General features: G+C 34.1%; 1 protein-coding gene across 3 annotated transcripts in view; it reads right to left on the bottom strand.

The window, feature by feature from the left end:
* Positions 1-564: 564 nt before the first annotated feature.
* KLHL13 (kelch like family member 13) overlaps positions 565-17,035 on the bottom strand; it is a 204,856-nt gene continuing 188,385 nt past the window's right edge. For all 3 annotated transcript variants that reach the window (XM_023202373.1, XM_023202374.1, XM_023202372.1), the window contains 3 exons: positions 12,067-12,862; positions 4,566-4,679; positions 565-2,134 (listed from right to left, as the gene is read on the bottom strand). In XM_023202373.1, coding sequence (XP_023058141.1) covers positions 1,647-2,134; positions 4,566-4,679; positions 12,067-12,862 — 1,398 coding nt within the window. In that variant the 3' untranslated portion in view covers positions 565-1,646. The remainder of the gene's footprint in view (positions 2,135-4,565; positions 4,680-12,066; positions 12,863-17,035) is intronic.

Here is a 17,035-nt window from a genome sequence, read left to right as displayed (position 1 = left end):
GACATCTGCACTGTTAATTGCCCAATGGTAAAGAAATTTGGAGACTCACTAGTTGTATTTTCATAGCCCTAAATTTTTGGCTCAGATTTAATCTGATCATCTGCAGATAAAGTAGAGAAGATCACAATATGATGCTAATATAATTCTCAAATACTCTTTCACGAACACATTTTTTCCTTTGGGATCCTAGATCAAGACAAATCTCTAAGATAATTTTACACAATCTCTTCTCATCAGGCAAGATGGATCCTCTTGAAGATCAGGGAGACTAAACTCAGAATTGTAATTGCTCTTTTGGTTTAGACATGGCTGGCAGTTCTGTGGTGATGAAAAGCCAGTTAGCATCTTCCATAATCTAATTCCCCAAACACCACCAGCAATGAGTTTTGATGAATAAGGTTAGACTTTGTCAAATTCTTTTTTTCCTTGAATAAAAAGGCATAAATATCACTCATCCAAGCTGCTCAGAGCTGTAAATTCTGATCACATTTTGCCATGCCAAAAATATAGATATTTAATCAAAGGAAGTCAAATCAGACAATAATGGGATGTCTCAGACCAAAATGACATTAAATGTTTTTTATTGAACAAAAAAAATAAAACATGGAAGTTGAATTTATTGAGCAAAAGCAGCTCTCCAGGTGAAGCTGCTACAATTTGTGCTAAATAACCTTATGAACTGAGTATACAGAATACGTATAATATGCAAGTTACCTCAACAGCAAAGGAGAAGGAGTAGAATACAGTTTTTGAAGATAAAATCTGGTCAAGTGACAAATTTTGTTGCTCAAAATTTCTAGCCCTTATCCACCTAAATTCTGTATGGTTCTACATATATGCATTCAGTATATGCATACTGAATTCCCATTTTAACAGAAGCTGCTTTTTGGAAGAATTCGTTTTAATTTCACATTTATTTGATGTGCCACTCAATTTTTTTAAAAAATTTGACATATGTGTGTGTATGTATGTACACACACTTTAAAAACACCAAACCCTTGTTTATAAGTAGAGGGTTCATGCTGCTTTTTAAATTAGTATTAGTGAATTTAAGCTATTTCTCCTGTGTGTCTAAGAAACTTTGTGTTCCCAATGCACCCACACAGTCAAGTGGGTTGACAGATATGTCAAAAATACTTTATGAAAAGAGGGAGGTAGCTCATGCGAGTTGGCAACCTTTTGTGTATTGTTTCCTGTTCAAGCAGGCTGCCTCCCTTTGACATCTTACAGTCAAAGATGAAAGGAAAACTTTTTACTTTGAAGCCTAGTGAGCACAGCTGTACATTTACTATAATCCACCTTCAACTTGGCTTATTGGGTTTACTAATGTAAGATGACAAATACCTTACACCCAATACACAGCATTTAAAAAGTACTGAGGAAACATTTTATAGACGATACTTTTTTTTTCATATGTTAAACATCAGCTTCTATGGGATACATTTCCAGAATGGTAGTGTTACCACTTTATAAACATTCTAGGCCAAACAAACAGCACAAATAACATCAATGTTGTCTTTTTTCCAATATCTGAATCAATTACCGGATGCTAATCCTAACATATATACTACTTAAGGGGGAAAAAGAAGAGAATTTATGACACATTGCAAAGATAGAACTACAGCATCTTAGTTGTAGAGATGATCTTAAGGTGCAGAAAGAGGGGACTCTCTAGAAGGTGATGGTGTGGTTTCTTCTGGTGGAAAAACTGTGAGTGTGCAAGCACGAATGCCGCCAAGGGATTCTGGGAGATCAAAAACCTTATGCCATTCATCTTTATCTGGATCATATTTCTGCACTATCTCTACCATACAACGATTATTCCAAGAATACCCCCCAACCACATAGATTTTATTTTCAAAGACAGCGACCCCAACATCACTCTGCCCTCTTAACATGGCAGCAATTGGGGTCCACTGGTCAAGGATAGGTGAATAGTATTCACAGCTTAGGACATCATCATAATCACTTGTTCCTCTGAAGTGATTGCCACCAATGACATAGAGCCTTTCTCCCACTGTACACATGCAATGCAGACCTCTGACCGTGGTCATTGGCGCCTTCTGGATCCATTTGTCAGTATCAGGGTCAAAGCACATGAGCTCCTTTTGGAAAGTATCATGAGTAATTCCTCCTAAAGAATAAAACAATAGGTATGAAGTAAATAGATTGTTATAGAAATGCAAAAATAATTAAAGGAGCTCTGTCAGAGATAATTAACTTTTAGTCACATATTATGACATATAGCTTATCAATACTGTTCTTAGGACTGTCTTCCCTCTATAAATACATTCTTTGGATCAAAAATAAAGAAAATAGCATTTTCATCTTCTTAAAGAACAAAACAATCACATTATTGCAATGACTTTCTCAAATGGAGATCCATGGTATTTTTAAAAGACTTTGCTGAAGGAAAATATATTTTGGTCACTGATAGAGTTGGATCTGTAGTAAATTCCAACTACAAAGCATCATTCACTCCTTACTGCCTTTTAGTGGGTATCCTCCAGGTGCTGAGCACTGGGCTAGAGTACATTAAATTCCAGGCGCCCATTTCCTCACTTGCCACAAAACAATATCTACTCCAGTTATTGCATCAGGATTGTGACTCTGAAGTGAGATATTTCTCAAAATGCCTTGAAAAAGTTGAAAGTCTTGCACAGGTGTACAAGCTTATAAGAATATTCAGAACTGTTTATGTTTATAGAGTTTTCTGTGGGCAGAGCGAGGATGGATAATGTCATCTGTTATCAGAATGCATGTTTAAAAATCTCAAGAATTAGAATGCTGAATATACGTGGAATTTTATACATGCAGCAATTTGTTGTTAATCTTATTGAGTCTGTATCATCTACAAAGTGTACTCTTAGATCACATATAAATCAGTCTCTACAATGAAAGTATCAAACTATACCTTCTGTAGACAAGGGAGAGAAGTAAGCTAATTTTCAGTCAAATTATTCAAAGCTTTACTGTCAAGTGGCCAGATGGCAATCACTATCACTGTTTTCTTCTGCTTTTTAAAAATATTTTCTCTGTGCTTTACATAATTCCCAGAAAGCAAAACAGTGTTCATTGTTTTGAAAATCAGCCATACTTTCTAACCACTCTCAATTGGGAAGGTCATTTCTGCAATACATGCCAGTTATGCCAAAGCACCACTAAAACAATTCAGGTGTCATTTTTCTCAGAGGAGTTGGAGCTCTCATTATAATGGTACAGCAGCTGCCCACATAAAATAGAGAGATGGTATAAATCACTGATTAATGGGAGCATATTTATTACGTGTATGGTTCTTCCAATATAAGACATTCTGTAGTTGCTCACGAGTTTAACACTAGAAACCTGCCAATCATATGCTACAGGCCTTTCATTGATTCTTATTGATTACAGATTTCATAAGGCAGTGGTCAGACAATCAGGCCACAAATATCGCCTTTACACCTTTGGTCTCTAGTAATGTAGCTGCTGGCCTGGCACTGGTAGGCCTTCATTCAATGGGGAAGAATTGTCCCATGTAGAGTGTGTCAGGGCCAGGTGATAATAACCTGACTAACAAAGTTAAATGTCAGTACCAGAGGTGGTCTTTACATTAAAGTGAGACTTCTTCCTAAATTTTACAGGAGAACAAAAGCAGAAAATGCATTAAAAAAAGAAATAAATTTGACAGGTTGATTTAAACACCAACAATTTGAGAATGAAAGTTGCTACTGGGACACTGTGAATAAACTATATCCATTTCAGAATTTTTTAACAGAAAAATATATCTTCATGTGCATAAAATACAGATAATCAGCACACAAATATTTATGCAATGACACCATAGTAGAATCCTCTTAAAATGCTAAGGAAGAAGGAAACCCATATTATGAGTTTTACTGAAAGAGAGAATGAATATTATTATGTATTATTACGCATACTGGAAGCATGTTTTATGCATAGGAGAGCTTATATGTTATATAATGATATACTCCTTCACACAGTTTAGCTAAACCTTAAATAAAATGAATTAACTGTTGCTACAGAAACTATGAATGGTGCTTATTTGAATACAGAGCATGGGAACTGGAAAGCAAAATTTGAATGCGTTTCAATTTCTTCTAAGTTATGCCTTACAACAGGATTGGTTTACTAGTACTCTTATAAATCTACAGAATGCCCAAGGCATTCATATGCAAATACACACAAAAATACTTTCTAAAATCAACATAAATTATATTTTGATTATCCATTTTTCTGGATTTTTTTTTTTTTTTTTGAGATGGAGTCTCGCTCTTTCACCCAGGCTGGAGTACAGTGGCGTGATCTCAGCTCACTGCAACCTCCATCTTCCAGGTTCAAGAGATTCTCCTGCCTCAGCCTCCCAAGTAGCTGGGATTACAGACGTGCACCACCACACCCAGTTAATTTTTGTATTTTTAATAGAGACAGGGTTTCACCATGTTGGCCCGCCTGGTCTCAAACTCCTGACGCCTGAATTATTATTATTACTACCACTATATGGAAAGATAACCATATAGTTAAAAGCTTATATATTATATTGTGTTAACATAATACTTGTTTACCTGAAATATACATCACTCCTCCATACACAGTTCCAGCATGGCCATAGTGGGGCTCACTCATTTTGGCAACATAGGTCCATTCATTTGTTCTTGGATTGTAACATTCTACTGTAGCTGTTTAAAAAACAAAAAAGAAATAAAACGATTTTTAGCTTCAAATTTAGCAATTAATTATTTTTCTCTTAAGTGGAACAGTAATAGTATCCAAACACTTTAAACATATCTATTATAGATATGACAGATATATGAAAGACTTTGGGGGGAGCTCTTATAGTTAATTATTGAGACTATATTAATAATATAAACTATTAGTACATGTTACATTAGACTAGATAGTGTAAGAATCTAACAAATTTCTGTCATTGCAGAAATCACTAAGATTTATTCTGTAATCTGTTTACATATTTATAATTTGACATTTCTCCATTTTCTTTGCTCTAAAAACATAGGAAGAAAGGATGAAAAAAATCAAAAGGAATGAAAAACTCCTCAATTCTGGGTCCCCATGTTGATAGAAACAAACGTTAATACATAAGAAGCAAACTTTTACATTGAGAATGAAAGTATACATACTCCTTGGTTTATGTTCTGAAGCCCACTGTTTTAGTTCATATACAGACTACAAAATGGACACTGATGATAATTTCCCTACATTTATACTTTAAAGCTGATAGTTTGTATATACCCACTATCATCGCATCCAGTACTACTCTTAACCTGAAGATGGTTGGCGGCATAATACAAAGGTCTTTATTAAGAATACTTCCTCTCAGTAATATATGTATCATCTTTTAACATAATGTATTTTGGAGAAATGATCTCAACTCACTTAAGTATCTTTTAATCAGTCTGTTATAACCTCAAGAACAGAACAATGTCACCAAGAAAGATGGAAAATGTAATCACTTTTTAAAAGGCAGAAAAGCTATTAAGAGAACTCATCAAAAGCATGAGGTCTAGATTGACTCGAAAAGTTCGTATTATTTATTGCATACACTGCCAACTGCTAATTCAATTTCTTGTGTCCCCCAAGCCCACTTTTTTAAACTAACAGAACCACAACACTGCTTAGGGAAGAACTGCACCAAGCTAAAAACGAAATTGAATTTAGCAGGTTCCCTTGAAGCTTTGGTCAACCATATGATATAGTTCTGGGCAGTGACGGGTAAGCAGTTTATTGAGTAGGACAATTTGATCAAACCACTGGAATTAGGTTTAGCTACTTGCAACCAAATGCAATCCTGATGAATCAACCTTTGAATGAGATTCTCTACTTAAAAAAAAATAACATGGTGACAGGCAAAACACACATACACACACACACAGAGAGAGCGAGCGAGAGAGAGAGAGACTACTTTTCTGCTCTATTCAATAAATTCATTTCATCATCAAATTCACTATGCAAAGTATGCTTTTCTCCTCCAACCACACCTATATTATGCCACTTCTTGTATCTCTCTACTGACTTCCTTTTCCACTTACTTTAGCTTTGAATTTTCAGTCTTATTTCAAAGGCTTTTACTATTCTCACTTTTACCTACTGCTTTGTTGGCTTTGTTCATTGCTTTAGGCCTGGATCCTTGCCAATTCTATTTCTTTTAAACCCTATTTCTAAAATTAATAACAAGTTAAACTGCCACATCTCTCTCTGTATATATATAGATATATATAATATATATATAATTTCTATATCTATTATATATATATAATTTCTCTCTATATAATTTCCCTCTCTATATATACATAATTTCTCTCTATATATATAAAATCTCTCTCTCTCTCTCTCTCTCTCTCTCACCACATAACAGAATACCTAGTGCATTGATTAGTACTTGGTATTAGCAAAGCCATTAATGGGAAGGTTTTAGAAGTAATTAAACCATACATCCTATCAGAAATGGTGTCTAAAAAGACTTCCAGATATCATCTTCTCCATCTACTTGAAGCCAAAGGCAGGATTCACTATAGCTTTACACTTTTCTTAATGTAGGACTCTGACTTAAACTTTGAAATTTTTGGATTGTAACTTTCCTTTCTTATGTTTAATTCAAACTGTTCCAATGTGATTTCCTTTAGTTTCTTCTTATTCTTTTTATAGTGGAGTTAGAATTTGAATAGTTATTCACTTTTTATTATTATTAATATTTTCCAATGTAGAAGGATAATTCCTCTGTCAGTGACTTAATTGCATCTTCCCCTGATAGTGGTTATAAGAATCCATTTATACTTTCTCACACAGGAGCCCCTCAGTGCAAGATAGCTATTAACCACCAATAATAAAATTACTATATAATAGTCCATCATTCTTGAACTTTTTTCCAGCTAAAAATCTATCTCCTTTAACTGTTCCAGGCGTTTAATTTTTATTGTCAACTTTTATTGTCATGCAATTCTCCATGCAGAATTGCTATTGTTATCAGTAAAATCAATAGTATTTTATTTTAAAATAAAATACATCTAATTAAAAAGTAGATACACATGCTCTTATTTCCATTTTCCATATTTACAAGACACTCAGATATAGGTTAGTACCAACAACTCTGATGGGAAGAGGGAGCAAGGGATGATGCAAGGCAAAGAGTTGGAGCCACAAAGCAGTGCTTCAATCATAGTCTATAAGACTTGGAAATGGTAAAGAGGCAACTGGAAAAATCTAGAGCAGGTGGCAGCAAACCTTAGTCCATAGGCCAAATCCAGTCTACTTCCTGTTTTGTAGGTCCCACAAGAGAAAAATATTAATGATTTTATATTTTTTACACATTGAAAAAGAATCAAGACTATTTTTTAACTAATGAAAATTCTATAAAATTCAAATTTCAGGTTTACAAATAAAGCTTTATTGGAGCACAGCCTCACTCATTTGTTTATGGATTATGTAGGGTTGCTTTTACACTACAACAGCAGAGTTGATTACTTGTGACAGAGATTGAATGGCCCACAAAGCTGGAAATAGACCCTTTCTGGCCCTTTACAGAAGTTTGCTGGCCCCTAATCTAGAGAATTAACTTCAGTAGTCTGGTGGCCTAGTGTTTACATTAAAGAATCCCTCCAATTTAAGAATTACACTTAGGTTGGTTATCTCACATATATCAGGAGTTCTTATTTTCCGAGATAATTCCATAGAAATCCAGAATCGGTCCTAAAAGATGATGTGGAATTTATTTGTTCTTTAAGATTAGGAAAGAGATTAGCCTAAAGAAAAACATTTGAACAATGATGGCTCCCTTAGAGGGGAGATGGACTCTAGAAACAGAACGCTGGTGAGTGACCAAGAAACCCCCAAAATCCTTTGGGGGGTATAGAGGCATTTAATAAAATTTAGTAGTTTTATTGTGCATTTATTTGAAAAACATCTAACATGCTTTCTGTAAGTTACTTCATTATTTGAAATCTTAACTTATTAATATTTAACTGAAGTGAAAGATATTGGAGCTGTCATATTCTTCTTCAATATAGAAAACCTCAATGGAAGACTGATTTTTTTATATGACACAATTTTGAAAGATACCAGAAATAACTGACTTCTTTTACACTTAAGTGACAGCTACTCTAAGCTTCCCCTAGTTTCTCTTTGTAACCAGTGTCAAAGGAAAGCAGCATTTTGAAGGAATTATATTTCAGCATGAAACCAGGTGAGCAGACGTGTGCTAGTGCATACACACACACACACACACACACAGTCTTTTTTTTATGAACAATGGGCTTAGGTTTCCTTTGGTCCAAGTACCCCACGAAAAGATTTTAAAAGACCAAATGCATTAAAGTGATCTAAACTGTCTTGCAAAGGTTTCCACTGTTTTCTTTTTTTAATTTTTAATTTCTGTGGGTACATAGTAAGTGTATATTTTTATGGGGTACATGAGATGTTTTGATGCAGGCATGCAATGTATAATAATCACATCATAAAAGATGGAGTATCCATCCTCTCAAGCATTTATCCTCTGTGTTACAAATAACACAATTACGTATACTCATACTTATTGTAAAACATACAATTAAATTATTATTGACTATAGTCACCCTGCTGTGCTATCAAATACTAGGCCTTATTAATTCATTCTAACTATTTTTGTACCCATTAAATTTTTCTTTTTATAATTATATACAGGCAATGGTTACTGTGTGTATGAAGTGATACATTGGTACTAATCAACCTGTTAAATTGTTAAATGACTTTCCCATCAATCCCCTTTTCCTGCTACCCATTCCCATCACCTCCTTCTATTTACAAAGGCATATGAACATGTCAACTTAATCAGTTACAATGGGAATGTTAATTTATTATAATAGATGTTAATGTGTGCATTGAAGGGGGAATTCTATTTTTAAAAAGCACTTATAGGGTAAGGGAAATGTTAAAAACTCAGTTTCTGGAAGGAACATTCAGAAATATAGGCGAGTTTCTTTAGAATCAAAATCTGCTATTCTGCAAAAACAATGGGCCCAAGAAAACTGGAAAAGCCAACTAATACAAATTCACTCTTTATTTATATAAAGAGAAACACGATCAATAGATAAAATACAGGAAATTTCATTAATATTATTCTTTGGGAGCAATAGTAATCAAGGCAGGTTTCATCAAGTTTGATTACCTCAGTAATATAGAATGCGACATGACAAGACAATCTACTTCTTGCTTCTATTTGAGTATAGCATAGAAAGAACTCAAAGGGGGTGGAGTGGATCAGAAACAAATGAAACCTCTTGCTTCTTGGCTTTATCTGATGACTCTCTTTGACCTTTTGTCTCCTGAAATCAAGACTCTAAATTTGAGTGCACTTACTAAGTCAATCACAAAATATTTTTTAAACTTCCAATGTATTGTATAATAAAATGTTAAGTACAGAATGCGTTTGATGGGTATGCTGATTTTAAGGGACACAATCATTTTCTACAAAAGTTTAGCTACTTATAGATTACAAATCTATAAGATCATTACAGATCTGTAATCTACAGATCATTTTAAATGGAATAAAATATCAAATAATTGGATGACAACTAGAATTAGAATTCTTGGAATAGATGGTTTGTGCCTGTATTATAATGACATGTGCATTTGTTAAATGCAGTTTATGAAATAAGATTAAAATGAACCTATATATACCATTAGAGGGGAAATTTTTTAAGTCATCATCGTTAGGTTAAGCTTTAGAAATTTTATTGTTAAAGCCTAAATATGAATTTAGAATACCCTAAGAAAAGCATGATTCCCTTCTTTTCCCTTTCTAAATGAAACACAAAAGACTGTTTTAAATCAGAGATGGAGGGGTGGTTTCTGAAGGTCAGGAGTAAGGATTCCTGTGTATGAGCCATTTGCCCAACAGGGTGGTCTATTTCTAGTTCCTAGATGGGTATACCATAGGAGCAACTGAAAGAGGGTTGAGATAGGTTAAAAAAAAAAGCCTCTAGCATCTTGGTTTTATGTAATGACTCTCCTCGGCCTGAAGATTATAAACTCCCAGAAGAATATGGCTTTTAATTAGTATTAGGAACTATATATTGAAAACTAAGTAGCTGCATATTAACAGGGGTGATAATATCAACAAGCAAGGACCGACTTTGAAAAACGGAGCTATTTCCTCTGAGAAAAGAAGACTGCCCAGGTTAATGACCTATTATTTGTGAAGAAAATATTTAAGAAAATATTATCTTACACAGGGATTTTCTAAGAAACAACCAAGTCACTACTTGCACCTTCTAGATATTTCCAGATACCACAAATTTAAAATAGTATAATAATGTGAAAATAATGGGTGTGGGTTGACTGAGAAGGCCTAAAGGACAGTTGTACACTAAGGACACTTATGGCTTGACTGCTTTTAAAAGTCCAATTATTAAAATATATTGGAACACCTATGCAGTTCATGATCATGCAACACAGTCCAACAACCTAGAAAGTCTGGTCTTAGAAAAAAATATCATTGTAACAACAAAGGAAAAATCTTTGGGTAGAAAAGATCAGGAAAAAGACCATGTCACTAACAAGAAAGGGTTTTATAAACAGGAAAGTATAAGAGCTGAGAACAGTTAATCTTTTCTCTGATAAATAGCTTAGTCTCAAATACATTAAACTATCTTTTTTTCTTAGAATATTGAAAAATAAAGATTCTGAGAACTACTCTGAACTTATCCAGAGCCAATCTCAATATTTTGAACTATCCCAGCTCTATGGAGCCTGGAATTGATCAACTACAAGGACTTTATTTATTTATTTATTTATTTATTTATTTATTTATTTATTAATTATTGGGTTCAAGCAATCCTGCTTCAGCCTCCTTAACAGCTAGGACTACAGGCATGAGCAACACCTGGCTGGCTGGTCTTTCTTTCTTTCTTTCTTTCCTTCTTTCTTTCTTTCTTTCTTTCTTTCTTTCTTTCTTTCTTTCTTTCTCTTTCTTTTTGTCTTTTTTTGTATTTTTGTATTTTATTTATTGACTTATTTATTTTATTATACTTTAAGTTCTGGGGTACATGTGCAGAACGTGCTGTTTTGTTACATAGGTATACACGTGCCATGGTGGTTTGCTGTACCCATCAACCCGTTAGTTACGTTAGGTATTTCTCCTAATGCTATCCCTCCCCTAGCCCCCCACTCCCCAACAGGCCTTGGTCTCTGATGTTCCCCTCCCTGTGACAGACTCTATTTATAATACAGAATAAAAGAATTGAAAAGAAGGCCAAACAATAATGGCAATGACAAATATATGTCACAACATAAAATGTGGACTTCCTGCCTTTATTTTTGGAAAAATTATACTATCCCAATTTTATCTGAAATAATAAAATTATATCTTTTTGGGTTAATTTATATAGCCAAAGTATTCTATATCAAAGTATGTTTATGGCCAATTTTATACTGGGAAGACAAAAAAGTGACCATCAAATAAAGCTTGCCAGATGGGCTTATGGTAAAGAAAACTATCTGATATTATGTCAAGAGAATTATTTTTAAAACAAACAGTCATAGATCATAATATTCACAGTGAATAAACTTCGTATAATGTTGCACTTTGTACATTTAATCTATAAAGAAAATTATCTATGTGACCTCTAATAGGTAACAAATTTTGTAAAAGAAGAAACAATGAAAGTTTTCTGTAATGAAGGATTGTAACCTGTTCAGCAAAATATCATGTGGCCTTTTAAAAACAGAAAATGCGAAAACATGCCAAACTTCTATCCAAGACCTTATTATAATTTAAATGAGCTAAGTATACTTTTTAGATGAACCTTCAAGATGAAGACCACATATGCTGCACAAGTAAAATATTCTATAATATACTGATGTATTTGTAAGATACAATTTGTTCCCTCACCAACGATATATGCCCAGATAAGGCATAAAGATGGTCTCCAATATTTTCTCAGAAAAATAGTTTTTAAATGAAACCCTAGCTAGCTACATTTTTATCTGATTTTATAGGACTGCTTATTTTATGATTTGATAAGAATTTCTGAGTGAAGAAATTTGTCTCTATGCTTAATATAAATGCACACTTACGCAGTTCGCCTGCTGCATTTCGCCCACCAACTGCATACAGATATCCTTTGAGGGCACTTAGGTGGAAGAAGGTACGCTTTTCATTTAAAGATGCAACTTGCATCCATTTATTGTATCGAGGATCAAATCTGAAGACTGTATCAACTGCCGTCTTTCCTTTTGTATCGTAATTACTCTGTCCACCAACGACATAGAGAAAATTTCCAATGACGGCAATGCCATGCTGGTACCTTGGGGCATCCATGGGGGCTAATGATTTCCACTCATGGGCCTTTTCATCATACATGCGCAATTCCTTACTGACAACGAGCTGCTGCCTCAGCACTCCTCCTAGTGTAACCAAGTGAGTGGTGTCAGATCTAATGGCAGTTCTGTCTGACTGCATAACTGGCTGCATATATGGCATCATTTGGTAATTGCTGGCTTCCAAAAGCAAATTCACACAAGTATTGTCAGTTCTCATGAAATCCACCGTTTGCACGTAATTAATGAGCTCCTGTGGTGTCATCAGTGGAAATCGTATGTTCTTCATTAATTTTGCAGCAAAGTCCATCCGAGGCTCTTCCAGGCGAAGCCAACGACAGGTAGCCTTAAAGAGCTCAAGTTCAGTACAGTGCTTAAGGCTATTACTGGAAAGCACAAAGGCAAGACGCTCAAAAGGGAGTTTCAAGAACTCCCCCGTGCTCAGCAATGCAGGAAAATTCTTCAAGACGAAACTGTTAACGTATTTATCCACTTCGGTTAGATTGTAGGTGTTGGCAATCCGTCCAACTTCAACACAATTGTCTAAAGTGACCTATTAAGCCAATTAAAAAAAATTAAAACATGACTACTTTCATGGCAATCACATCTTGATACCACAAATACCTGTTCTAGAATAAGAGTAAATTATGTTTTTAATGTTCATTTAGATGCAAATAAGGATTCTTATCTAAATGTATCAATGATCTACATACAGATAATCTGCAAACCACCTTTACTTAATCCGGTAGAAGGCTGACTAAAAGAAAATGATCAAAGTCAGTAAGTTAGAAGTTACTCTAAGAAACAATGTTATAACTGGAATATGGCCAAATTAATTACCCTTGTCTCTTCAAAAATGTATTCCACCCCCACCCCAAAAATACTGATAGAATTCCTGCCAGATGGAAACATGGGAAAATAGAAGGTTATTCTATTATGATTCATGTCAATCCACTTCTTAGTCATTATTCTTAAAAATGCCACATAGCTAGCAGATCCACGAACAGAAAAGCTCTAATACCCAATCCCTAGTTTTCCTGTTCATGTAAATAGGCATCACTCATTACTATCATTCATTTTGGTTCCTTCAAAGTTATTACTTATAATGAAAATAATTTAATAAGATAATTATTCCTAGGGTAAATTAATTTTCAACATTATTTATCTGGAAATATAAGCAAGGAAATGTCTTTCTTAAGGACAGAGGGGCATATCTACATCAAATCTGTCCTGTAAATGAGATTTTGGTATCTGTGATGACTGCTTCCATCTGGGCAACATAGCTTTCCTTAGCCACTCTTACTTTCACAGCACATTCTGTTTCTCTCTGGCATCAACATGAGCCCAGAACCATTTCCCCACCATAGAGCAAAATATACCATAAAGTGAAAAGCTAACAAAGAAGAGAAGTGACAGAGAGGCCTTTCCTCAGTAGAACCTCTTTTCAATGCTCTAATAACTGACCGGTCAAAGGAAAAATAGAAAAAATAATATTAGCAAATATAATACAAAGAACAAACCACAAAAACAAGCCTACCATAAAAAATGCCAGTGTGTATATATACAAACAGACACGAATCACAGGCAAAAGACTTAAATGTTTAGTTGTTTATAAAATTTTGTCAAGTTATGTGTCCTCAATGTCACACAAACTTTATCAATGTATTGTTAACCTCATAACTGTATTGTTAACAGATTTGGCAGATGGTTAAGAGAAAATCAAATAATCCTTCTGTTGACATTTCTTTAAAAACTGAAATAAAGCTATAAACATTACTCCTCCACATAAAATGACAGCCTAGTTAGGACATAATATCACTGAAATCTCTAAGGTTAACACACACACACATTGCTATTTTCATAGATTTTTTAAATTAGACTTTAACTTATGGGATATATGTGCAGAACGTTCAGGTTTGTTACATAGGTATTACACATACCATGATGGTTTGCTGCCCCCATAAACCCATCATCTACATTAGGTATTTCTCCTAATGCTATCCCTCCTCTAGCCTCCCAGCCTCCAACAGACTCTGGTGTGTGATGTTCCCCGCCCCCCACCGCCGTGCCCATGTGTTCTCATTGTTCAACTCCCACTTATGAGTGAGAACATGAGGTGTTTGGTTTTCTTTTCCCGTGTTAGTTTGCTGAGAATGATGGCTTCCAGCTTCATCCATGTCCCTGCAAAGGATATGAACTCATCCTTTTTTTATGGCTGCATAGTATTCCATGGTGTATATGTGCCACATTTTCTTCATCCAGTCTATCACTCATTTATTACTCAAAAAGAATTTGTGCTCTTTTAAGTAGCTGATTTGCTTTACAAAATGTTTAACTGCTTATTTTACTTAGTAGCCATATATTTTAAGAATACCTAAAACATAACTGCAACATAAAAAAATAAAAAAATAAATTAACAAATTATGAGTCTCTAGAAATAGATAGCATAGCACTGTATAAATACCCTGGATTTCTAATGTGGTTAATAAAAAGTCCATTTTAATCCAATTTGAGGAGCTGCAGGTTGGTGGTTCAAAAATTTAAGTTATGTAAATGGAGTTACAGTCAATACCTGTTTTCCCAATTCACCCTGAGTGGAAGGAATTTGAGGTCATGAATTCACTTCCCAAGACAAGTAAGAATTATCTCTTCCCCAGAGTGAAGGTGATTTAAACTTTTGAAGACGTTTATTAGTACAGTTATGCAAAAGCTGATGACAACACAGATAAAATTCCCAAGTATGCAAATTCTCATCATTATTGATATGATTACTAAAAAACAACAAAGAATGGGTACTTTAAGCCAGCAAAATGATACTACCAGTTGTTAGTCACCAATCTGAAATCTAAATTTGTAGCATGTAAAATAGAGCAAAATTAAATATTAAAAGCCAAACTGTGTAATTTATAGCATGTAACATAGAGGCAAGATTAAAGATTAAAAGCCAAACTGTATAATTTAGAAATGAGATCAAGGTATTTAATTCCTTCACCTTTTCCCTCTTCAAATTTATCCAGTGAGAAAATGATTGCTAGAATAACAGGAGAAAGAAACTTACATTTTATTTACCGGCATTTGGAAAATACCTTCTGTATATCAATACATTCATATATACAGACACACAAGACTAGAAAAGATTTTGACAGACCATCAAGCCAATACAAATAGCTGCCTACTTTTTTCCTTAAAATCACCAGAGAATGGTATTCCATAACCTTCCAAACTGTTATCTTCTTGATAGAAGAACTAAGTATTTTCTTTTTTTATTTCTTTCCATTTTTAATTTTTGTAGGCACATAGTTGGTATATATATTTATGGAGTACCCAAGACTAAGTATTTTCTATAGCTCATGTACAACAGCTACCATACTGTGAGTATGCAACAAAGGCTAAATACTACAAATATCAAAAATATAAAAGGTAAAGATACGATGATAGATGCAATTAAAAATAGGATACCTGTTGAATTAATGTAGCAAATTACTAGAACCTTATTAATTTCAAAATGAGACACAGACAAGAAAAATATGTAATAGGAAATTAATTCTTAACAAGTACATGTAATCAAAGCTTAAAAATTAATCATAGAATATAGAAATTAAAGAAGCAAAGCCTACAGCCTACAGTAATAATTAACAATATAAATAGACCAAAACTGATGGAATTATAGTAAACAACTTTCAGAGAAATACATAATATTCTATTATGGTTCATTTTAATCTACTTCTCCACCATGATTCTTAAAAGTGACTCAGCTAGAAGATCTCCAAACATTAAGCCTAGATAGTATTTTTAAATGGATACATGTATTTGTGTATCCATTGGATACACAAAAGGATAAATGGATAACTGGATATCCATAAATGGATAATTGGATTTCTAATGCAATTTATATATATAATAGAATGCACATTGCAAATATAAAATATGAAGTTTAAAGCTTATTTAAAAAATGTCTAAGTAGAAATTTCATCTGAGTTCATCTTTTATTTCATCTGAAAACCCGGCCACAATTCCAAAGAAGGTACACTTGAAAATAGAGTTATAACACAAGTTAATCCAAATAACACATTGGCATTTAAAAAGAACAACAAGGCTGGGCGCGGTGGCTCACGCCTGTAATCCCAGCACTTTGAGAGGCCTTGGCAGGTGGATCATGAGGTCAGGAGATCGAGACCATCCTGGCCAACATGGTGAAACCCATCTCTACTAAAAATACAAAAATTAGCCAGGTGTGGTGGCACACGCCTGTATTCCCAGCTACTTGGGAGGCTGAGGCAGGAGAATCGATTGAGCCCGGGAGGCGGAGGTTGCTGTGAGCTGAGAAAGCACCACTGCACTCCAGCCTGGTGACAGAGCAAGACTCCCTCAAACAACAACAACAACAACAACAACAACAAAGGATAAAATTCTTCAAGCACCTGTGGGAACCTATAAAATTGTTCATAAAATAATCAACTGCTCATTTACATTTCCTTGATATAAATTAGTATAAATTATTCTTTTATAACCAAACAACATTCATAGTCATCCTAAAGGCACTTCCAACATCATAACATTGCAAATGGTATTCTCAGTAACTGCTGTACTATTCAAATTATATCTGATGTGCCCAAAACACTGTCATTAACATAATTTGCTATTTTAATGAAAGATTTCATCTGAAATCTAGGACTTTTTTTAAAGATTGGTGTTTTATACAAATAAATTCCCATTTAGAAAAAAA

This window comes from Piliocolobus tephrosceles, chromosome 12 (assembly GCF_002776525.5).
Source record: "Piliocolobus tephrosceles isolate RC106 chromosome 12, ASM277652v3, whole genome shotgun sequence".
In the NCBI taxonomy this organism is placed as follows: domain Eukaryota; kingdom Metazoa; phylum Chordata; class Mammalia; order Primates; family Cercopithecidae; genus Piliocolobus; species Piliocolobus tephrosceles.
This window is presented reverse-complemented; position numbering and strand designations above follow the sequence as displayed.